Here is a 25,784-nt window from a genome sequence, read left to right as displayed (position 1 = left end):
AAAAAATTTAAACAATATACGGACGTCATATATTACTCCATAAACAAACAAATATCTCAATTATGTCATCATTTATTTTTTTTATGAAGACGTCATTTATTATTTTGACAATACCAACAATACTTGTATTTTTCCTGTTATAGGTTCATTCTCACGTGTCAAATTTTTTTTTTCGAAAAAAAAAGTATAATATGACGATGATAACGACAATAATAATAACGATGATAATATAATAGTATAAAAGATATATAACTGGTAGTAACTCATATCAAAATAATTATGAAAGATGAATATATTTTTTAAAATAAAAAATAGCGATGAAACATGAATATGAATACTATAAAAATATTTTTTTTAAATATTATGAAATTAGTATTTAACTGATTTTTTTGAAAGTTTAATAATAAAAAGCTCAAAAAATCTTATAAAACGATTTTACTAGTCAATTTTATGTGACAGGTCGACTCGACTCATGAAAAAAAATATTACTTTTTATATTTAAAAATTTATTTTTTATTTCAAACATGGACCAAATCGAGGAGGGTGTGATGCCTTCTTCTACCACTTTCTGTTTATCTTTACCTCTCCCTGGTCGTACACGCTCTCAACAGCGATGGTATTACAGGCCCTAAGGCGATTCAGTCGAGTTTGCCCTATGGACGACCACATGATCCCAGTTGATCTTGTTTTTCCACCTTTTTGGGCGTTAGGTGGTGGTGTTCACTGCAGAGTTCTCCTTGCCCATCATTTTGTCATATTTTTTTGATGTATTTCGAGTTGGTTGTTGTTTTTTGGTTTTCTGTTCTGATGTATTCCGGGTTGCCCTGTTGTAGTATGTCGTTCTTTATGGTATGATATTATTGTATAGCCTTTTTCTGCGGAGGTTTTCACCTAGTCCTCCTCTCACTAGATTTTTATTTGTACTGCTATTTCGTTGTATATATACTGGTGGGGTCCGTCCACTAGAATCAATGTGTTGTAGTTTTCTTCCAAAACCATATGTATATTGTATATCTTGAATTGTCTTCTTAAAAATTCAAATAAGATAGAACAAAAAAATTAAAAGAGATAGATTCAAAAGAGTTTTAAAATGGACATTAAATTACTTTCAATAAACATGTATATTACCCTCAATAATCAGAAATGTTTGACACCGAATGCATGCAATTCGAGATTTTCATAATTGAAAGAGTAATGTATGGTAAATTCTGTCAAAAACATCCAATGTATACCCCCTATTTTTATCATCTTGGGACTATTATCAATTGTAATAAACAGGTCATTTTTTTTTTACTTTTAAAATACAATATTACATGCGAACATAATGACATTCTTATACACATATCATTAAAAGGGTACGTTCCTGTATAGCATGCATTTATTCAAAAGGTACAACTAATATCAGTGTCCAACCTATCATCCCAGTCCGTATCCACTTAATCAGATTCTCTCATTCCTGAATGACTCCCACCTGTTGTCATGTACACATACAAACAAGACAACAGCCGGATAATACCGGTGAGAAAGATATCCCAGTATAAATCAATAAACATGCAATCATATGATAAACATAAAAGCATGAACATGTAACAGTAATACGTATCAAATTCTGAAACATAATCAATATAAAACTGTCGTCAATGCTCGTGACTCCACGACTCAGACTAGACTCAATCCTAGTCTAGGAATCCCGGTTTCCAGATGTGGGTATTCCTATATCGACCAACAGTAATAGAAAAGACTCCGGTTATATCCACGTCGATACAACCAAACATCCAGTGTCCTGACCTAACCGTCATGGACTGTGGTCCTATCGCCACTATCCTATCAGGCACATCTGTCCCAAGATTCCTATACTATCTTGTGACATCGTGCAATGTGCTCGTGGCGATCCCGCCACTATCAGGCACTTCTGTCACAAGATTACTCGTCGAGACTCGTCTAACACATGCTATCTATAAATTCATAGAACAAGCATATCAAATCAAGTCAATGCAAATAATAACAAATAGTATGTGATTTAGGGAAACTCAAGTCCAAACCGACTCAAGTCGATCTCCCAATACCACATTGACTTATACCTTTGTCTTCTCGATCTGACGAAGTCGAAGTCTCGAAGTCAAATCTGTCCATATCAATCTGAAATGACAATATCGAATACATTGTGTCAATATACAACTCAATTCAAGACTCGCTCTGATCAATGTCAACGACATACAATGTAATCTCAATCACTACTGAATCTGATCAAAATCAATCTACTGATGTTTCGACGACATAACAATACGGTCTTGATAGCCCCGTCAATCTCAACATCACAGATATAATAATACAACTCATAATCGCTATCAATACAAATCATAATCTCAATTATGTACAGTCTCTGAGTTGAATCAATCCAATATGTAATGTTCGTTTAAATTTAGATTTTTTCGTTGTTATGAATTACCTACATATGGAAACAACGAGACAATAAGTTTGAAATATGTCTTTCATGATCGATAAGTAAAAAATATTATTCATCTATTTGTACAAAATTTTAATTATTACATATTACTAATGTGATAATTTTCTTCTATATTACAAAGTTCACGGAAATATGATGATATAAAATTTTTCGTAATAGAATTGATTAAACCAATTCTAAAGAAAGTAAGCATCTTATTAGAAGACACCTTATAAAATTTATTGACATTGTTTGGAATACACATAAAATGTTAATAAAATAATTTTTCTGATTTATACGTAATTTACTTATGATCACATGTTTTATTTTTCTTTCGAAATAATATGTTGTTGTGTATATTATGAAAAGATTTTGTAAATAAAATCACGACTCATTTAGATAAAGATATTGATGAAACAATTATTGTTATCATTCAGATGTGTCAAACACGTGTATGTCACAAAATTGTTTGTGAATGTGGATTTACACGAAATTATTGAATTTTTAAAAAATTATTTCTCATTAATTTTATTGAATGTGATTTAAAAATAATTTTTTATCACATGTTCAAAAATAATAATATATAACTTCTCGAAAATTAAAGAATTAAATATGTATTAAGGTTGGTGGCCGACATTAATACACTAAACATGATAAACATCATGTCATTGCCTTAGACTAACACAATCTAAAATTTTGATATATAATAGTGATTATTAGCCAAAAAAATCAATCAAATACATTGTATTTAAGAAAGTTTTTTGAAATTAGCAAAAATAAATTTTATTTTAATTTTTTAAATTATATTATTTTTTCAATTTAAATGTTTTGATATTTAAATAATTTTTAATAATATCATTGAGTTCTATACTAGTTTAAAAACAAAAAGAGGTCTGTAGTCTATATTTCGCCGTATATGAACATCCTCTTGAGTTTATGAGTTCCTGACATTCATTAACAAGAGTAAAGACGCAGGTGAAACCTACAAAGAATTATTAAACATCCCACGCCAATTTCTTTAACCAACAACTACCCGATTCATTTGTACGTTTCTCCACGTCTTTTCCTTGAAATTTTTCGATTTATTCCCAGAATTATTTCTTCAAACTTAATTTTCTTGGGTTCATCGTCAAAATTTTCCTCTGTCGAGGTCTCGATTTTTATGGTATTTGTTCATGTGTTGAGGTCTCAGTGACAGGAAAAATGATGAAACCACCGACTAATCAGATTTATAGGAACCTGTTTTCATCAGTGTTGGTGAAATTTGCAGTCTGTTTTCTGCTTTTGAGCCTTGCTTATCGCCTATTTTCTTCAAGTATTCCGCAGTTTTCACCGGTTGCAATTCATGGTGATGAGACCGCATTAAATTTGGACAAGAAGTTGCCACCTCAAGTGGCGGAGCCGCCAGAAATTGTTGACGATGTTTCGGCTGATCTTGATAAGTTTACTTCTCGGAATGGTGAGCGAAATTCCATTCAATTCTCGAATCCATGCATAAATTTTGCTCGCTGTTGAATTACATTCTTGTTTTTGTGTGTGCTTTTGTTTGGGTTCAGCGTAAAAATTGAATCTTTAAGTTCAATTAAGTAAGCATTTTCTAGATTGCGATTTAAAAAGTGGCATGCAATCAGGAAGACAAGAAAGTTGAATATTTTAATACATTTTCTCTGCTCAGTCAAGAATAAAGAGTATTTTAATGGGGTGGAATTTGTATATTATCTTCAGCAAAATTACGCATGAAATCTGGAATTTTTTTTCCTGCCCACGAGTTAAAGACTGCGGATGACCCGAGTTATTATTATTTGCTTTTTAATTGATTTAGCTTTTGGTAGGGATGCTAAAATGTTTGTTCACTGTTCGGTTATATGCCACTGGTTGAATTTAGACTGATATACCTTTTTTTTGGCTTTTCTAGTTACAGAGAAATGCGATTTATTTTTAGGAAACTGGGTTCATGATCCTAATGGTCCGATGTACACTGATACAACCTGCTACACCATTGAAGGTCCACAAAATTGTATGAAGAATGGAAGGCCAGATTCCGATTATGTTTATTGGCAGTGGAAACCAAGGGATTGTGGTTTACCTAGGTTTGATCCAAAGAAATTTCTGAAGATAATGAGGCATAAGTCACTGGCTTTTATTGGTGATTCGATCATGCGTAATCATGTGCAGTCGTTGCTATGCCTTCTCTCGCAGGTATGCTGGCTAATGTTGAATTTGATAAATATTATCTTTGAGAAATCTCCATTGATAAAATGTGTACGCATTTTATCCAGAGTCATATTGTAATATTTCATATTGTTGAGTAGCTAAAATCGCTTCCCTTTGGGCTGTGTTACAGTTTAGAAGACTTGATTTGCATGGAAACCATCGAATATCGTTGCAGTGACATGTGTTTGGTCCTATTAGTAGTACCAAAGCAAAAGTTGAATCTATACACATGCCAAAAAAATTTAAGCGACTCAAAAATTTCTTTTGCACTTCTGTTCATTGATTGATTGCTTTGTGTTGACCTATAGTAGTCTGGCTCTGTGTTAGATCATAGTAATTCTGAGGACCTATAAGTCTGGTGATGGAGTTACTTGATAACCAAAGGGAATGAGTAGTAGCGTGTGTCTTCCGTTTGTTTGCTAATCAAGTGATCATGTACGAATTTATTACTATTCCCTTCTTTGATATGCCAAGAACATTATTTGTGTTGGTTATAGTCCCTTCACAGTTCAATTTTCAGTGGCCCTTCCATCCGCATCAGTACCCCAACTTATAGCTGCCTAGATTTTCAATGTGGTTGTACAAGTTGAGTGGTTTCTTAGCCTTTGTCGATGTTAAGTTTCATACCAAATCATGATGAACCCTCAGCATTAATTTTTTTAGCCTTTCGTTGATCCACAGATGAAAAGGGCATAACCCTCACGAATTCTCAAGCAAGGTTCATTCTGTTCTTTCAGGAACATTTGATCACAAATGAATGTAACATAACTGCTGCCAACTGAACCAGAATTGCTTAATGCATGGTTCCGGTTTGAATTTGTCATTTCCATTGTTTTTCTGGTGACGGAAGAACGAGAATCTATGTAATTACATTCAGATCTTGAACAACTTCAGTGTCTTGTTTCGGACTCGAACAAGAATTTATGGTTGCATGTATCTATGACCAACTTCATTTCATTTATTTTTGTCATCAACTCGATATTGGCTGCTTCAAGCTGGCTGGATCCCATAAATCCGCAGGGACTGCTATGCAATATAGCGTAATTATAACCATTATAATCTTGCAGGCCGTGCAAGCAGTTGAAGTCTACCATGATGAGCCATATAGAAACCGGAGATGGTCTTTTCCTTCTCATAACTTCACTGTCTCGGTAATTTGGGCTCCATTCCTTGCCAAAGCCTCCATTTTCGAAGACGAAAATGGAGTTTCATCAGGTATGATCCAGCTCCATCTTGATGAACTAGACAGTGTATGGACTCAGCGATACGAGGATTACAATTACATAATGATAGCCGGAGGGAAATGGTTTCTCAAATCTGCAATTTACTACGAGAACAACACTGTGGTAGGGTGCCATAACTGTAACAATGATAACATTACGCAACTGGGATTCACATATGCTTATCGTAAAGCATTGAACTCGACTTTGAAATTCATCATCGGTTCGAAGCATAAGCCATATATTTTCATCAGAACAACCACCCCAGATCACTTTGAGAACGGGGAATGGAACACAGGTGGCTACTGTAACAGGACAAGGCCGTTTCAAGAAGGCGAGATCGAAATCAATTACACGGATGGGATAATGAGGAACATCGAGCTTGAAGAGTTCGAGCGGGCAGAAGCCATAGGGTTGGAAAACGGGCTGGTTATGAAATTATTCGACACGACGGTTCTTTCGCTTTTGAGACCGGACGGGCATCCGGGAGTTTATAGGCAGTTCAATCCATATGAAGGAAAGGATAAAAATGCAAAGATACAGAATGACTGTTTACACTGGTGCTTGCCAGGGCCTATTGATTCCTGGAATGGGTTGATGATGGAAATGCTTCGTAGAGGCGCAAATTGATGTTGGTTACAACTTCAAGTTTTTGTAAGCCTTGTCTTATTTTATCATTCCCATCTTTGAATTTCACACCGCATATGTTGCAATAAAATGATGAGAATGGTATAATTGGAGAAGTGTTTTTGTGTGTGTATATTTCATATAAGGCAAAAACTTGTGTGAGACGGTCTCACATGGGTCGTATTTGTGAGACGGATATCTTATTTGGGTCATAATGAAAAAATATTACTTTTTATGCTAAAAATATTTTTTTTTATTGTGAATATTAGTAGGGTTGACCGTCTCACAGATTAAGATCCGTGAGTCGATCTCACATGAGATCCACTCTTCGTATAAAATGAGGCCCTTTTCACCTTTTTGTGGGTTGAAATCAATATTTGGGACGCAGCCAGGATTTTCAAATATGGAGCTCAACATTAAGATTCTAAATGTTCTTTACGGAGATGATACTTACACTTTTACTTCTTGTTTTTTTATAAGGTGACAATAATAATCTCTTATTGATTGTTCTTTTTCTTTAATATATTTGTTAATGACTCTCAATTCCTGAATTAGATTTCAAGTCGATATTCGTAAATTAAAATAAAAAAAATAAAAGTTAAAACTATCATTTTTTGAATAAATTAAACTAATTGCTAATTTTATTTATCTTAATATATGTGTTATTATTATTTTTTTTAGTTCAAGTGAAATTTCGGTCTTGTTTTTGAAATTTATCATGTATTACTGTAAGTTAAGAAAACTATATTTTTTTCAATTAATCATAATATCCAATGAAAATAAATCTGGATACTAACAATCTTAGGCTCTTAGCATCTTAAAATAAAATTTTATTTATCAACTCTATCATTTAAATATTTTTGTAAAAATATTCTTTGAAAAACGAGCCTATGTTAATTGATTTTTAATATTTTGTGCATATCAACATAAAATAGATATAGTAAAAATAATAGCTTTACTTTATAAAAATATAATCACCAGAGGATATATTATATACTTTGTATAAATGTATAAAACCTTAATTTTAATCTCAAAGTTTAAATTTTCTTTTTCATATTTTTTCTTTAAATAATTAAAATTTGACACCAAAAAATTATTAAGTATTTAAATAAAAAATTAACCCAAATTTTTATACCCCTTTATTTTTAGGCATAATTTAGTTATTTTATTTTTTATTTACACAACAAAAAAATTATCACTAACTTTCTAGATATGATTTTTTTTGTTAAAAAATATGATATTTAATTTCTTTTGGCCAAAACATTATTATAATAAAATAAAATAATTTATGTATGTATACAAAAAGAAAAATGTTGGATTACGATAATCTTGTCAAATATTAAGTTTGAAAGTTGAGGTGGAGTGCATTTAATAAAAAATAAAGTATAAATATCATTGTTTGTTCTTTAATGTGTTCTTTATTCATATATATATATATATATATATATATATATATATACACAAAAAAATTGATAATTTCGAGGGTCAAATTGTTTGATAATTGCTCATTATACTTGGAGTGGGTCTCTTGTGAAACGGTCTCACGAATCTTCATCTGTGAGACATATCAATTTTTCCGATATTCATAATAAAAAGTAATACTTTTCATTAATGACCCAAATAAGATATGCGTCTCATAAATACGACGCGTGAGATCGTCTCACACAAATTTTGTCGTATACGTGTGAATGAAACAACGAATGATACCTTTTTTTTTTGGAAATTTATATTGATACATGATCTAAAATATCCAAGAACAAATCAAATGCTATAATAAAAGAAGATTTGAGTAAAATTAATAATTGGAAATTTTAACTTTACGATGTAAGGAACATGACAAATATATTGCGTGTACATTGCATATTATAGTTTTTTATGACATAAAAATACACTTTTAATGATAAAACATAATATTATAATAATATAAAAAAGATAATAATAATAAAAAAAAATTAGGAAAGACATGAACAAATAGTCAAAACTCCAATCAAATAAATACAGAACTCCATAGTTCATCCTCTTCATCTTCTTCTGCTGTCACCCACCATTTGCATCTATGGAGAAGATAACCAGTAATCCCCACATCGCCATTATTCCGACTCCAGGCATCGGGCACCTCATCCCCTTAGTCGAATTCGCCAAGAAACTCCTACAACTCCATAACTTCTCCACAACATTCATTATCCCAAACGAAGGCCCTCTCACCACAGCCCAGAAAGCATTCCTTCTAACTGTCCCTACCGGAATAAGCTATATCTCCCTCCCGCCTGTAAACTTGGACGATTTGCCACCCGAAACCAAGATCGAAACCCGTATATCCCACACCGTCGCACGTTCTCTGCCCTCGGTTCGCGATGCGGTTGAGTCTTTAAATAACACCCAGAAGCTTGCTGCGTTGGTTGCTGATCTGTTTGCTACTGATGTATTCGACCTTGCCATAGAGCTTAAAATTCCAGTATATCTTTTCTTCCCACCTTCTGCCAGCAGTTTGTGTCTTGCTTTGTACCTGCAGGAGCTCGACAAAGCGGTGTCGTGCGAATACAGGGATGCAGCGGAGAAGATTCAGATTCCCGGGTGCGTACCCATTCAAGGGAGGGATCTTTTTGATCCGATCCAGGACAGGAAGGACGAAGCTTACCGATGGATGCTTCATCATGGGAAAAGGTATAAAATGGCTGATGGGTTATTAGTGAATAGCTTTAAGGAATTGGAGCCTGGTGCCATTGATGTTTTACAGAAAGAAGAAAGTGGAAAGCCCCCTGTTTACCCGATCGGACCCTTGATTCTTACTGGTTCTAAATCTGATGATCCGTGCTTAAAATGGTTAGACAAGCAACCAGCGAGTTCAGTTTTGTACGTTTCTTTTGGAAGCGGTGGCACTTTATCTCTGGCTCAGATAACTGAACTTGCGTTAGGTTTAGAAATGAGTGAGCAGAGATTTTTATGGGTTATCAGATGCCCAAACGACAAGGTCTCCAATGCTGCATACTTCGACAGTCACAATTCCGACGACCCATTATCGTATTTGCCTGAAAATTTTCTAGAGAGGACCAGAAACCGTGGACTATTAGTCCCTATGTGGGCACCACAGGCACAAATCTTGGCCCACGATTCTGTTTCCGGTTTTCTAACACACTGTGGATGGAACTCAGTTCTTGAAAGTGTTGTCAATGGTGCACCGCTGATCGCTTGGCCGCTTTATGCAGAGCAGAAAATGAACGCGTTCTTTCTGGATGAGAGTATAAAAGTGGCGCTGAGGCCGAAGATGGTGGAGAATGGATTGGTGGGGAGGGATGAAATTTGTAGTATCGTTAAGAACTTGACGGAAGGGGAAGAAGGGAAAAGGATTCGGAGTCGAATGAGGGAGCTTAAGAATCATGCAGCGAAGGCGCTCGGTGAAAATGGTTCTTGTCTGCAAATGTTGGGAATGTTGGGCGAAAAATGGAAGAATGGTGTTTAGGAAGATTGGCGATGATTTAATTATGGATAGCTTTCGTTTAATGTGCATGTTTTTTAAGCGGAGATATTAATCATATATGTTGAAATAATATATTTGAATATTGAAAAAGTAATAATTGAATATTTGAATGTTGAAAATAAGAGTTGTAAAGTTAGAAATTTGTGTGTGATGATGTAGGTAATGATGTATTTTATTTTTGGATTATGTGTAATGAAACTCTATAAATAGATCTCTCATTTGTGAAGAAAATCACAATTGAGTAGAGAGAAAAATATTATAAAGTGTGTAGTTTGGTAAATTTTGAGAGTTTGAGATTTTTATTTTTTACCATAAATTTTTACTTTTTCACATCAATATATTATTTATTACAAGTATTATATTTATTTCTGTTGCGTGATTGTGTCTTTGTTAATCTAAGATTGTAACTTGTAAAATTGATTTTTTTTAAAAAAAAAGAAATTTCAAATCTTTGTGCAAATTTGGACAATATTTGAGTTTCTGACGTCTTTTCAAGAGTTAAATCGAACTATCATATCGAGGAATCCCCAAGGCCAAGTGATTTTGATCAAGTGAAAAGAAATTAAATAAAAAGATATTCGTGGTTTCTGGAAATTTTCAATCTCACTCGACAATTATTGGACCCATGATTTTTAAGAGATTGGGACATATCAACCACAGTTTCAGGTTTCAGACCAGCCACCTTTTTTAATTTTTTAAATTGTTTTTTTGGTTTTTAGTTATTATTATAAATATTTATTAATTGTTTTTTAGATAATAATATATTTTATATTTTATTAAACTTGAGGTTAGGATAAAAATTGATTTTTGATACGTCAAACACACTTCGCCCATAGTCATCTCTTTTATAAAATTCACTTTATGGGTTTATCCTTATCTATCTCAAACGCACTTGATGACTTATTATAATAATTAATTCGTATACATATAATTTAATTAATATATATAATAAAAAACATATTATAATAATATACTTTTTATTATTAGATTTGAAATAAATGGGTTCGAGATTGGCGTTGTATTTAGTGCAAAAATCACACTATTTTATTGTTGAATTTAAACCAAAATAGATTGACAAAAATTTGTGTGAGACGGTCTCTCAGGTCGTATTTGTGAGACGGATCTCTTATTTGGGTCATTCATGAAAAAATATTGTTTTTTATGCTAAGAGTATTACTTTTTATTGTGAATATTGGTAGGGTTGACCCGTCTAACAGATTAGGATCCGTGAGACGATCTCATATAAGATCCACTCAAATAGATTTTTGGGTTGGAGATAACTTTACAATTTGATACAGAACCTAAAACCTTTATCAGATGTCAGATGTCAAATATATATATATATATATATATATATATATATATATATATATATATATATATATGTAGCCTACTTAAGCACTTAAGTCTGAAGCTCGACAAAAATGCTCCGTTTCGGAGAAAAGAGAAAAAAAATGGTTAAACTGTATTTTGACCTAATTAAGCGTAATTAAGACGTTTAATTAAAGGTACTTAAATACAATTAATCACATCTATTTATTATAATTTTTTTATTTTGAAGATATGTCTTTTATTTTAAAATAATAAATTAGGTTTATAATTTAGATGTTTATTTTTTAATTTTAATTATGATTAAGCATATCTAATAACGATCTGACAAATATTTAGCATTTTTTAATGTGGTCTAGTTGCAAAAACAAATAAAAATTGTAATTTTTAGATTTTTATGCTCTTATAAATATGAGAATTAATGCATCAGACTTAAATTTATCATATTTATGTATTATTTTATTTATTTATTGGTTTGAGATAATTACAATTACAGTAAAAATAAAAAAATATTTTTTCACGCTTAAACATGTGTTAATCTTGCTTAAACTTAGAGCTCGACTCCACACTTCAGGACACTTCACGTTTTTTAGAACTTTGGTAAATACAGCGTGTGTGCCAATGTAATTAAAATTTTAATATATTGAATTTGAAGCTCGTGATACTTTCCCATCCACCCACTCCAAATGAAAGCAAAATGCTATCTATCCTACTTTCCGTGGATTTGATATTGATCCCATTATTTGGTTATCGAGTATTCCCATCTAATCTAAAAAATTTAATTTTATATTTTACATAATAATATCATATGGTATATCAACAATTGGAGTTAGAATTGAGACTGCAAAAACATTTTAGTTAATATTAGGAGCCATGCCCGTCTCCTCGATAACTATTTGTTTCCATGAACTTCACTATTTAATATTTATCTCAATCCCAAAATATATTAGATGTATAATTTAAATATATTTCATTATATCTAAGATATGAGTGCCACCTCATTGGTGAGACACGAAAGTGAATATGGTGGATTGATAACATATCAAAACTATACATATATATGAATATTTTCTTTTATTGACATATCCACGAGATACATCACTAGTTTATCCCGAGGAGGGTATAATATGGCTTTGTACAATAATTGAAGGAAATTTTTTTCCGAAGTGAACTGTATATAATTGTCACGCTTCACATGTTTTTGGATCCACTAAGTTCTTCCTTTGGTCATTGATAGAAATTTAACATTTGTGTTTTCATGATTGTCGAAATATGTCACGCCCCGAGCTCGGGTTCGTGCCTGCGTGATTGCACAATGAGCCCCTATAATAGCAACTACTTCATATTCGTCATCGTTTTACGAAAATGAATAATCCAAGTTGCTAGAGAAGTCCATTGTAAGCCATTATAAACTCATTTTAAATCTTTGATTTTTTAGATGTGGGACAAGGATATCACAAAATATGCCTTGAAAACGACATCGTATAAATTTATTATATCTGCATGTATCCGATGCCAAAAGTCGCTATCACAATATAAATACTAGGACTAGTATATTTGGAATGCATAAAAACTATGGTTAATGAATCAAACTTTTTTAGATAGATCACTCAAAGATTAAAAGATCGATCGATTTCCAATCCGACTCATAAAAAAAAATGGGTTGATCGTTCCAGATTTTCAGCAAAGTAGTGTTTGAGTGGCCTTTATTTAAACTATTTTTCAACCTTTTGAAAAAAATAACCTCTTTTTTTCTTAAAACCTCGAACATATTTTCTTTTTGATCTCTTCGAGTTGTTATTTTTCTTTATTATATTGGTTATGGATTTCTCGTGACAGAGTACAATACTTGGTAACGAAGGTACAAAACATAAGAGGTGTTATAAAATCATTAAAAAAAACAAATTAATAAGTGGAAGCATACTTGAATCTACGTTCATCAATAATTCTAGACAAAATCTTGTGTGAGACGGTTTCAAGGGTCATATTTGTGAGACAGATCTCTTATTTGGGTTATCCATGAAAAAGTATCACTTTTTATGCTAAGAGTATTAATTTTTATTGTAAATATGAGTAGGGTTGACCCGTCTCACAGATTAAGATCCATGAGATGGTTTCACACGATATCCACTCATAATTCTATAGATCTGAGAGTTTTGGTCATCCAGATCAACACGAATTTGTCTAAAAAATCTTATAAATTATCTCCCACTTTCTAACCTTGTTGTGTGACTTGATGAACATGACCTCCTTTATTGGCCCCGAATTGAAGTATCACTGACACTTAAAATTTACAATAGAAGAAGCATGTACAATCCTTGTTAGAATTGAGAATGCAATTCTACAACTTTTATATTTAACATGTTTTGGAATTCGGAACCGACTAATAATAGTTTTTGAAAAACTATAATGATTTTCAAGATCATTTCAGACGACCAAAAAATGTACTTACGACAAATGTGATGATGATCGCTAATCATATACGTAAACTAGAAAATATTTTAAACACTTTTTTTTATTTTAAAATCAAAGTGAAAATCGTTCAAAAAGGAGTAAATCAAGATAGAACTAACTTCAACAAAGTTTCTGGAATTTTTTCAAATTTTTTTTTTTTGTGAATCTTTATTTTTTTGGGAAAAATCGATTTACGATTTTGTTATATCACCAATACACGTTGGTTTCTAAATAGGAAAGGAGTGATTTGAAAAAAAAATTGGAGATTTTTGGACCATGTTTGATATTTTCCCCTTTATTTTCTCTACAAAAACCTTATATATATCCAAATTTCGTGTCTTAGTGAGAAAAGACACGAAATTTGGTTTTCTAAACGTGAGAAAAACATCTTGGAATGAATTCTATTTATAGGAAAGTCACAAGTCTTTCATCCCATAAAATGACTGTTTTTGGTTTTTAATAGGGATTGACAAGTCTAAAAAAATATCAATAACAGATATTTTTCATTCTTATCCTTTGTATATCTCATGCAATCTCTCTACCTCCACCGACAACATTCAACTTTCACCTTCAAATTGTTTCCTCCACTAGTCGGTGCTGCAGAGTTTGCTTCATATATTTTGAAAAATTGGCTTACGTTGAGGGCCTTGTACCGAAGCTTGTAAGAGGTTTGAAGTTCCCTTATTTTTGTTAGAAGAGACGGGCCGGGATCAGTTTTGTCTGTCAGACCCTTCTTAGTTCTTACTCGTTTTTTTCCCTTTCCCCTGTTTTGTATGTATATTGATATATATATTTATTGATAGGGATGATAACTATTATTGTTCATCGTAAATTACTTGATGTTTGTCGCGCCCCGAGACGAGGGTTGGTTGACACCCAGGAGCGGAGCCACCCTTGGGCTAGGACGGGCTCCAGCCCCACCTAAATTTTATAATTTTTTTTTAGTTTTTCTATATTTTTTATTTTTGTCTTATTTTTTTATTTTTTTCTTTATTTTATTGATATAAATTTGAAATTTTAACTATGAGTACTTTTTTAAAATGATTTTCTGTAAATATATATGATCAAATTTGACTTTTGCTCGCATTTTGCTCAAAAAGTTGAAGAATTTGATGTCAATTAATTTTTAAAATTAGCTTTTAAGTTTCAAATATAATTTTAGACTATATTTACAATAACACACAAATATATTAAATTTACTAATCTGGTAATAGAATTATACAGTTGCTACATATTTTATTATATCTTTATTTATTTTTTATTAATACTAAAAGTTTTATAGAATTTTAATTTTTTAATATGAACTATTATATGTTTATAATAATTGATTTTGAGAAATTGTGTATATTTCTATGTGAATCATAGTATGTGATATTATATGATTTATCAATGATTTAAATTTTGTGCATAATGACTTAAATGATGTATTAAACTTTTTGTTTTCTATTAATGTCCATATTATTCTTTGATGTTTGTCAATGTCGTTATTTTTTTTACCATTGGTTTCAAAAAATGATGTGAAATGACGTTGGCTTTTGACCGCAATAATTCTTAATAGTAAAAAATTTGAAAAATCCTCTTTGGAATTAAAATAAGGCAATACATCAATTCAGTCTATGGGTGAACAAAATAACGATTTCAACCTAAATAACTATCGAGCTGAATTAATTTAAAAAATCAATTCAGGTACCTACGTTTTGATTGATAGGTGATTTATACATTTTTATCTACGTTGTTTACTTATTTATCGAATCTGATATATTTATTTAATTGACAGCTTGATTCGTCTTATTTTAACTCGTTCCATTTCTACAGCAACAACGGAACAAACATTTTCATCAATGAAACTTGTTGAAACAACTCTTCATAACAAGGTGGAATCATAGTTTTTCAGAGATTCTATGGTAATCTATATCGAACGAGATTTGGTTGAAAAATTTGATAATGATTTAATAATTAATGAGTTTTATTCTAGAAAGAATCGAAGAGCACAACTTCAGTAGTATTTTAGATGTTTGTGAAGGTATTAAATATTAAATACCATTGTTCTATGTTTTCATGAAATCAATGTTTACATATTTTTAATTTTAAATTTTTTAGTTAATTATTTATTTTATTAAATACAGTATGGGACGGAGTCAGCCCTAGGTAATTTTGAATCCTGGCTCCGCCCCGGTTGACACTGTCGTTGCTCTCAAATTTTCATTCGGAAACAACAAGCCTCAGAAGTACAAAATTCAGAAACCAGTCTTTTATTCATAATACGAAATAATTCATTGTCTGATACAACTCGAATCACTAATGTTTTACAGCTGAATTGTAAAACCAAATATTGCAGTATCTTAACAGATGCAGCGGAACAACAGTCTTCTTCACCAGCCCCAGAACTAGATCTGCTTTTCTTCTTCTAACATTTCTTCAGTACTCTTATCTGAGATGAGTTTGGTGGGTGAGTGATATGATTGTCACTCAGTAAGCAGGGGCGGGAATAACTCCCAGTTTTCGAAAATCATTTTAATGCAGAAACAGTAATACAATAATATACAGAAAACTCGTATTTCATAACAGAAATCAGAATTCAGAATTTACAGGTTTCAGAACAGAAATCAGAATTAGTAAGCACTGAACACGTTAGTGAATTTCATGGCTAAACTGATATCAGTCCCCTATATGTTCTCTCCTCTAAGGGGTGAGGCCAGAATCAGAATCAGAATCAGAATCGGAATCAGAATTCAGAGATGTTCAGAATATATATTCCTACCATTAGTTCACTAGGGAGTTTCAGTGCTTCAAAATCATATATCAGAAATCATACAGAAACTGAACTTTAAAACAGAATTATCAAATGGATTTCAAGATATTTATACATAAGCCCACTTACCGTAATTTGCAATAAGGTTTCGGTAGGAGTCTGGAATATGCTCGTTCTTGCTATTGGCTTCTACTGCTCGAAAATAATCACCCTCCCTTAGCTCGAAAAATTCAAGTGATAATCTCAGATTTGTGTAACACCAATTCAGAGATCTGAGTGTGTTATTTATAGGCAAGATTCTGACTGTTAGCCTCCCACTTAATGGCCATTATGTGTCATTACCGCCTTAATTCTATGATAAATGCTTCAGTTGCAAGTCCTAAGCATAATCATTAACTGTCTGCTGGAATCTCGTTCATCTGCTGCTGGAATTCGCTCTTCTGCTGCTGCTGCTTTCTCGCTCTTCTGTTGCTGGATTCTGTCTGCTGAAAATACATGTCTGCTGGAAAAATACCAACTTCTGAAATATGAGTTGCTGCTGAAATTTTGATAGCTACTGAAACATTTTTAGCTACTGGAAATTCAGGTTCTCACAATGTTACTACTCTTTATAGCCTTAGTTGAATAAAATTAGTTCAACGTTGAATATAAGCTTTATTGTGCATCACATTTATGTATGTCCTTCTTGAACCATGCAGACCAGCGACTAGCTGCTTTTCCACATTTCGAACCAATTAATATAAGTGGGCTGTTACTTTAAAACTCAGATATATATATGTATTATTTAAATCGATCGACTGTGATATGCTGTTCTACTCTTTGAACCTTATTTCGAACTGTACTCAATTTGAAATATGATTTTTAGAACATGCAACTATTTGAATATCGAGCCGCTGCTTGGTGGTGATATTCTTGAGAAGTTCATTTGTTAAGGTATGTATTGTTTATTGCAAGTATGATAAAAATATTTATTTTCACCGATGTTACAACTTGATTTGAAATTATAAAGGAAATTTTCCGAACTATGGCCCTTACATGGTGGTTAAAAGTAACCATGTTATGGCACGAACGTGGTATATAAAAATATCCTGTATATGACATCATTCCGAATTAAACACTTGTGCTTGTATCATTAATTATTGACACTCAACAGCGTATCCACATATTATTATAACGAGGATAAAGCTAAAATTTAATTCGTACATTTTTATTGTTATTATTAACTTTAAACAATATAATTGATTAAATCAAATTATAAATTTATAAAAGGTAGACCTGCTCCCACTATTCACACTCCATGTTAAGTCCAAATTTTATAATGCATAACATGATATATACGTAATTAATCAAGACAAAAACTTGTGTGAGACGATATTTTGTTAGATAAATATCTTATTTGGGTTATCAATGAAAAAATATTACTTTTTATCCTAAGAGTATTACTTTTTATTGTGAATATCGATAGGGTTGACCCGTCTCATAGATAAAGATTTGTGAGACCGTCTCACAAGAGACCTACTCATTAATTAGGGCGGACTGGCTCGTCAAATTAGTGTAGAATTTTATATTTTTAAGTTTTATATAAAAATTCTTATTTCTTCCTTATTTTTTCTCGTGCACTGGGCCTCCATCACTCTGGTAAAATCTCTATGCTTCTATTTTTTTTGAAGATGTTATGTTCTCCTGTCTCCTCCCTTTTCTCTAAATTATATCAGTGACATTTACATGTCATTGATTAATTATTTGTTTGTCCAAGAGATTAAGATGTGTTACTGAAATTTTGGCTTTCTACGCTTTCATATTTTGTATAAATATATTGTTATTTTCGTAAATAGATAGCATCAATGGATCAGTTCAAAAAACACAAATGACTATTGTAGCAATGGCATTTTGTGTTGCTTACTTGAATTTGTTGTTTTATAAAAATAAGAGGTATATAAATATCAATATATCAGAAAAAGATCTTAACAGAGAAGTAGTTAGGAAGAAGTTAATATATCGTATTGAAACTGATGAAAGAATTCACGACTTTCTTCTTAAGAGACCAACTGCATTTTAAAAATATGTTAAAATGTTACGAGTGGAAACACTCCTAAGAGATGCTATATATCATCATCATAGAAGAATAATTTGCAAAAATTTTGTATATTGTTGGACAAAATTAAAATAATCGTTCGATTGGATTTATTTTTGTACATTCCGGAGAAACAATCATTTGGCATTTCTACAATATCTTGAAATCAATCATATCTCTTGAAGATTAATTAATGATTCAACGGATGGAAATGAAACCTTGTCTGAAATCATTCATAATCCTATATTATACCCATATTTCAAGGTAAAAAAAAATACTTGAAGGCTTTTGTAATTTAATTAATTGCTTTGGGCCATATCTATATAAAAATGTGTATAATAATTTGATACCTATTATAGGATTGCATTGGTGTAATTGATGGAACATATTTTAGTGTCGAAGTTTCTAAAAAACGTGTTGCAAGATATACATAAAGAAAAGACTTCCCAAACAAAATGTTTAGGCCGCTTGTATTTTCGACTTGAGATTTATATATGTGTTACCTGGATGGAAAAGTTCTGCTGCTGCTGTTGGATGTATCTTTGATGATGTGTTTAATAGAGAAGATAAGTTAAAAGTTCCAAATGATATTTCGTATTTTCCATAATGATTATTTTGTTTTAATTAACAAGTGTTTCATGATCCTTATCGGAGAAGAGCTGTTGCAGACGTGAAATTGAAGGAGATACAGCTACAAAATCGTTTGAATAACATAATGTTTATGAGTATTTATTAATCTAAATATATCAAAACACAATAAATAAAAATACATCATGACGATAAATCAAATATATTCACTTATTTATATAACATTTTTCAATTTACGTGATTATAACATAATGACAACTCTCTCAAATTAACAAAGATATTTTCATTCAAATATCATTCACAATGAAAAACAATAAAATAAAATTAAAAGAATAGCAAATTTTACTAAAACCAAAATCACAATGTATTCAAATGGAGTGCATATAGTGATTGTCAAATAAAATTCTCTTAATTAACTAAAGTATCATAATGATGTTAAAATAAAAACCCTAAACTTGTTATTAAGTTAAATATCAATTCTGTTTTTGCTAACTTTTAACTCCCGGCGAATTTTGTTTAACTTTTTCTTTTTTTTAGAATAGATTTTACACATCAACTCAAATATTTTAAACGATATAGTAGCTCAATCGTCATGATTCGATCGATGTATCCAACAAGGAAAATTATTGCACTCCAACAATATCAATAATTACACTAATTGCAATATATGAGAATCGATCTCATGACTTTGACTCTTGTATATATCAATTGTAAGATCATGCATTTGCCGCTTTATCAAAAGTTATAACCGGGGTAACGATGCAACATTAATTAAATCTTTTAAAATCGTAAAACAACTCAAACATCACATTTGGATTGGTATACCTTACATAAACAATTATTGCACCTAACAAATATGAATATATGATATAGTTGTTATTTTATATTCTAGAAATCATTTTTCTAAATCAAATTTATTCTTACTAACCAAATAATTTCATCGAACACAAAGTAGTGTTAATTACTAATAATAATTTAAACACAAATATTAATTGTTATGGTGACCACTCTATGTATGCTTCATTAAATTGCAATCATATTAATAATACACAATGAATTGGTAAACATAACTTAGTTAATTTAATAAGTGAGTAATATTAAATAACAATTTTGTTATTTTGAAATGTGAAAAATAATTTTTACATATATAAATTCATCATATATAATGATAAATTAATTAATATGTAGAAAAGAGAAAGAATTGTTTTTATGTATGTAATTTCATCATATACAATTAGAAATTAATTAATAGGTTGAAAAAAACAAACAAGATAATAAATCAATATATTATATATGATGATTTCGTAATATACCAATGCTAATATAATCATACTTTGTATTATGTTTAGAACGCAATTGAAAATTGATCACAAAATATATAATAATAGAAACTTTAATTTTAAAAACATTGTTATCTAAAATATTATCATAATACATAATGAATCATAAATGAAATCACTAAATTATTAAGTAATTGTTTATTTAATTATTACTTAAATCATTTTATAAAATAAAAAAAAAGATAAGATATAAATATTAAATATTCATTAGCAACATGAAGAAATTCATTACTTTTAGTAACAAATTTTAGTTAACAACAAAGAAAAATTATGGGTAAATTGATAAATTCAATATGCATTATTATCCAAAGACATTTAAGATAGACAATAAATTATAAAAGAACCCATTAAAAAATTTATTGATTTAATTTGTTATATTAAATGAATAAGGGTATATTGGAAAATTCACAATTAGAAGTCATATATTTATATGTATGTTAAAATGTTAGATTATATATATATATAATTTTTTAAAAATTGGGCCATGAAACAATTATCAGATCATTTTTAACGTCCTTAATTTTATTAGACAGTCTACGATACATAATTATTCATTTATAAGTCCAAAATTAGATTTATGGTCCAACATTTCTTTCCTGGGTGAGAGATATGACAAGAATGATTATAATGCCTTTGAAACTTTAAAAACATGTTTTTTTTTTTACTGGAAAACCTGTAACTTTAAAAACATGTTTTATTGTTCATTTATATGTTTTATTTTTTATTAATCTGTCACAAAAAAAATATATTATCACATCTCAAATACTTGAATTGGGAATTTCCACGAAGCTTGCGTAAGGCTATTTCTCATATAAAACTTAATGCTCCGGATTGGTAATAAATCTAAAATCGAGAACCAAGTTTTTGTAGCTCTGCAGGAGGATAACTTAAAGACAAAAAAGTGGTTAAAATTTTATAACAGCCATTTAAAATTATTTATTCATCCTTATTCTGCATTGCGTTTTCATAATATAAATATGACCAAAACGTGACAAAGGCATGTGGATATTTGTTGGATCAAGTATGTATCGGTGAAAATAGTGATGAGAGGAGTGACTTTTTGAGAAGTTTTCGTACGTCAAACTGTTGACGTTGTGTGGTTTGCTCTGGTTGGTTAGGAGGACCTTAAAAGAGTTGCGCTAGATCTAACGGGAAATAATATTTCTAGTGGGGACATGTCCGAAAGTAGGGAAAATATAAGACTGATCACTGAGGAATATGCGACAACACTAACAGATAGACACACGCATCTTCAAACTCACGAGTCTAATAGTCAGGCCTATTAGAAATCATGTAGGTGCACTCTGCGATGCTACGGGTATAAAGAAATAAAGTTATGTCTTAGTTTACGGCTATAATTTATGACTTATTAGTAGACGTTTGATACTAACAGAGCGAAAACTATTGAGCCAACTATGTCGCGTTGAAGTAACATGTTAACTACCAAAATATTTTATGTTCCAAAATCATGACACTTTTAAAAATATGGTTTACTTGTCATTATACACGTAAATGAGATGGACACCACCTAATTTCATTACTTTACAATAACTAAATAAAGGAACCACACCTATTTTTTGTATTTAACTTCGGCCCACTTTCCGTAACTTACGCTATTTTTCTTAAAAAATGTCGATATTCCATAAAGATGTACCAATTTATATTTTATGTATTTGTAAAATGAGTCAATTCTACTTATTTTAAAATAAAAATTAATATTTTTTCAGTGGGTGATTAAAATAAATTACATATCTCATAAAATTGATATATGAAATCGTCTCACATGAATTTTTTTTTTTGCTTATTTCACATCTAATGCTAGCTAGTTAGTATCGATACCCAAATATTAAGGTCATCTCCAACCCATAAATTTATTTTTGTGCAGTTTCTGCACCAAATATAACATCAATCTCCAACTCATTTACTTCAAATCTTACACTAAAAAATATATTCTTAAAATATTCTTTTTGTTTACTATTTATTTATAAATTTAACAATATAATTATAATTAATGTTAATATTAGTATTATAATTATAATTTTATTTTTATGAATAGTTAAATTTATTTATTTGATTCTTATATATATTAACTCTAATATTAATAATTAATATAAATAAATAAATATTTTAAAAATCAACAATTATATTTTTTAAAATTTTTAGGATTAAATATCTAATTATTAAAATAAATATTATACTATTATTTTATAATATTTACAATTTTTAATACAAATATTTATAATAAATACACATTAAAAAAATTAAAAAAAAAACGACCCTACGCCAAATTTGGTGCAGGTCGGCTGCGCTATTTTGGTAAATAGCGCAGCCCCATTGGAGCATTGAAAGCTGCGTCAAAATGATGTTTTGGCGCAGCGTTGGAGTTGTCCTAACTAGTTATTTAAGATAGATAATGAAACTAAAAAAAAAATTATTTAAAAAACTATTTGCTTGGTTTAGTAACTTAAATCGATAAGAACGATACATAAAAAATTCAGAATTGAAAGTGATATATATATTTTATGTAAGAAACATTATCAGGCAATTTTTATCATGTTCAGGTTTCATCTATTCAAATAAATGGACCCCAACCTAAGAGCTCCTTGTCCACAATCGTGCTGAAAGCGATATGTGATATGTTTATGATGAACTTTGGGTGAATGAGATCCTAACGATCAGCATTGGTCCAACTTTTTACTAACGTGCGATATTTTATTGATAAAAACATGTGTAATACAGGTCTAACGGGTCGTATTTTGTGAGACGGATATCTTATTTGAGTCATGTATGAAAAATATTACTTTTTATACTATTATGAGTATTACTTTTTATTGTGAATATAGGTAGAGTTGATCCGTCCACAAGAGACCATTCTACTTTATTTTTCTAATGGCGTAGGAATCATGACTGCTATCATTAGATTAAAATAATGATCTGCAAATCACATTAGTCATATAAACTGCAAAAGTCATGTGTGTAGGCTCGTCCGAAAAGATATCAACCGAGAGAATCGAACTCTTGATAGAAATTAATGAGAAATTAATGAAGCAAAACTCAGGTGAGGGTTTGGTCAATATTATAGCCCAAAAAATAATGACAAGGGAAATAGAACTCTAGTGCATCAGACTAAACCCGGATGGAAATTAATGAAATAAAACTTTTTTGGTTTTTACGTTCATGTAATATATACAGATTTATAAATTCATAGAAAAATATAACAGATACAAATATATTATACACACACATTTCTCTCGAGAAAAGGAAGAATACATCGCAAGGTGAGTAATGGAACAGGGGAAGTGTAAGGTGTGCGTGACTGGAGGAGCTGGCTATATTGCTTCTGCACTGATAAAGAAACTTTTGGGCGACGGCTATATCGTACACGCTACACTGAGGGATTTGGGTATGTTGTGTGCATGTATATTCTTGATTTCTGGGTTTTTTTTTAAAAGAAAAACAAAAAGTCACGAATCTTGAATCTTTATGATGAATCTTGAGTAAAAGTTGAAGGGCTTCAAGTGTTCTGATTGACTAGAATCGAAGACCATGGGTTCTTGGAGTTTCAGACACTCTTGCGTGACTCATCTGTCTTTTTCTGTTTGGCTCTTTTTGGTCCTTTTTTGAAATTTTTGATATTACTGCGTGGTTCTTAAACATGTAGCAGTATCCTGTTCTCATGTTCTTGTTTGGGCGCATGGACTTGCGTGCATGACTATTTTAGCTTCAGTCTCTGAATAAAAGTTCTGGCTTAATAATCAACACCGGCAGCCAGCACAGTTCAATACACCTCTCTAACATGATGGTGTTTGAATGATCTATAGATGATCACTCGAAGATCGATATTTTAAAGAGTTTTTATGGAGCAGACACGAGACTCAAATTATTTAAAGCTGACATATACAGAGCAGAGGAATTTGAGGAAGCAATCCTAGGTTGTGAGTTTGTTTTCCATGTCGCAACCCCTTTGCTACACTCTGACGGCCACAAGGTATGTATTATTTAAAGCTGACATAAACATATACCCCTTTGTACAATTTTTTTGTCAGCTTCAGCACTTTTTTTTTCTATACCATGCACTGATGATGGATCTGACTGCAAAAACAGTACAAAAACCGGGTCGATGCGACAGTGGATTCAGCAAAGAGAATCGCAAGCTTGTGCGTGAGATCGGGAACAGTGAAGAGGCTTATCTACACAGCTTCTGTAATGGCTGCTTCGCCGTTGAAAGATGGAAGGAGTACTTATAAAGAGTACATGGATGAAACTTGTTGGACTCCTGCTAATTTGTCAATCCCTTCTTACACAAGTGATTATCTTGAGGTAAATGGCTCATTTATTTACTCGTAATTGGAACACACAAACAGGCAGGAGTATGAGGTATCTCATTGACAACATCCAATAATTATATAGTACATTGAAAAACAATGTTTTGTAGGAGTATGTTCGAGCAAAGACATTGGCTGAGAAAGAACTTTTAAGCTTTGGCAACGGAGAAATAGAGGTGGTAACACTAGCCTGCGGCCTCGTCGGCGGAGAGACTTTGATGCCTCACACAGCCTTAAGTATAAAGACCATCTTGGGTTTTCTCACAAACGATGGATTTGGATACAATGCTCTCAAATTCTTAGAAAATTTGCTTGCAAAAGTCCCATTAGCTCACATTAAGGATATAACAAACGCCCTCGTCTTCTGCATGAAAGAACAAACTATGAATGGTCGATTCTTGTGTGCAAATGGATACGTTTCAACTGCAGATATGACCCGATACTGTCAAAAGAAATACCCAGAATTTAGTATAAAAAAAGAGTGAGTTTTTTAATATTTCATTGGCGTTGTTCTTGTTTGTTTTCACACATCATCTTAAGTTTGAATCTTGATTTGCTTTCAGGGACTTGGAATGTCCTAAAAGAGACACCTAAATGGAAATCTGTTCTGCTTGAGAAGAGGGGTTTCGAGTATAAATATGATTGGCGTGTGGTTCTGGATGAAAGCATCAGATGTGCAAAGAAAAATGCAGATGTTTGGATATAAATGCATGCCGGATAATTTCCGAGGAAAATTTCGATTCATCGATATGTTTGTCTCTGCGTTACCTTGTGTACATTAGGTTTGGTCATCCAAAATTTCTATAACTACGCATTTATTCAACTTTAAACAATAAATTATTTAGAACTTCCTACTTTCGAAAACCAGTTCACATATGATTTGATTGGTTTGCATGTTTGTCTGCTACCCTTCATTTTTTTAGTGAATTCCACTTAA

The 25,784-nt window shown here is 31.2% G+C and overlaps 2 protein-coding genes and 1 pseudogene across 2 annotated transcripts; all 3 read left to right on the top strand.

The window, feature by feature from the left end:
* Positions 1–3,375: 3,375 nt before the first annotated feature.
* LOC140814905 (protein trichome birefringence-like 24) lies at positions 3,376–6,751 on the top strand. The gene is made up of 3 exons (XM_073173999.1): positions 3,376–3,905; positions 4,362–4,645; positions 5,728–6,751. Exons 1-3 carry the CDS (start codon positions 3,650–3,652, stop codon positions 6,508–6,510), a joined length of 1,323 nt encoding a protein of 440 aa, XP_073030100.1. The 5' UTR covers positions 3,376–3,649; the 3' UTR covers positions 6,511–6,751.
* A 1,733-nt stretch (positions 6,752–8,484) lies between these two features.
* On the top strand, positions 8,485–10,029 carry LOC140814455 (hydroquinone glucosyltransferase-like). Its single transcript, XM_073173454.1, has one exon. It carries the CDS (start codon positions 8,564–8,566, stop codon positions 9,965–9,967), a length of 1,404 nt encoding a protein of 467 aa, XP_073029555.1. The 5' UTR covers positions 8,485–8,563; the 3' UTR covers positions 9,968–10,029.
* Positions 10,030–23,609: 13,580 nt separating this feature from the next.
* LOC140815202 (NADPH HC-toxin reductase 1-like) lies at positions 23,610–25,784 on the top strand (annotated as a pseudogene).

Source organism: Primulina eburnea, chromosome 15, assembly GCF_022965805.1.
Source record: "Primulina eburnea isolate SZY01 chromosome 15, ASM2296580v1, whole genome shotgun sequence".
Taxonomy (NCBI): domain Eukaryota; kingdom Viridiplantae; phylum Streptophyta; class Magnoliopsida; order Lamiales; family Gesneriaceae; genus Primulina; species Primulina eburnea.
The sequence above is the reverse complement of the archived record's forward strand: the minus strand, read 5'-3'. Positions and strand labels throughout refer to the sequence as shown.

Coding starts and splice junctions, on each gene's coding strand:
- LOC140814905 (XM_073173999.1), top strand. CDS start 3,650: ATGATGAAACCACCGACTAATCAGATTTATAGGAACCTGTTTTCATCA. Junction 3,906..4,361: donor TAAGTTTACTTCTCGGAATG/GTGAGCGAAATT, acceptor TGGCTTTTCTAG/TTACAGAGAAATGCGATTTA. Junction 4,646..5,727: donor TGCTATGCCTTCTCTCGCAG/GTATGCTGGCTA, acceptor ATAATCTTGCAG/GCCGTGCAAGCAGTTGAAGT.
- LOC140814455 (XM_073173454.1), top strand. CDS start 8,564: ATGGAGAAGATAACCAGTAATCCCCACATCGCCATTATTCCGACTCCA.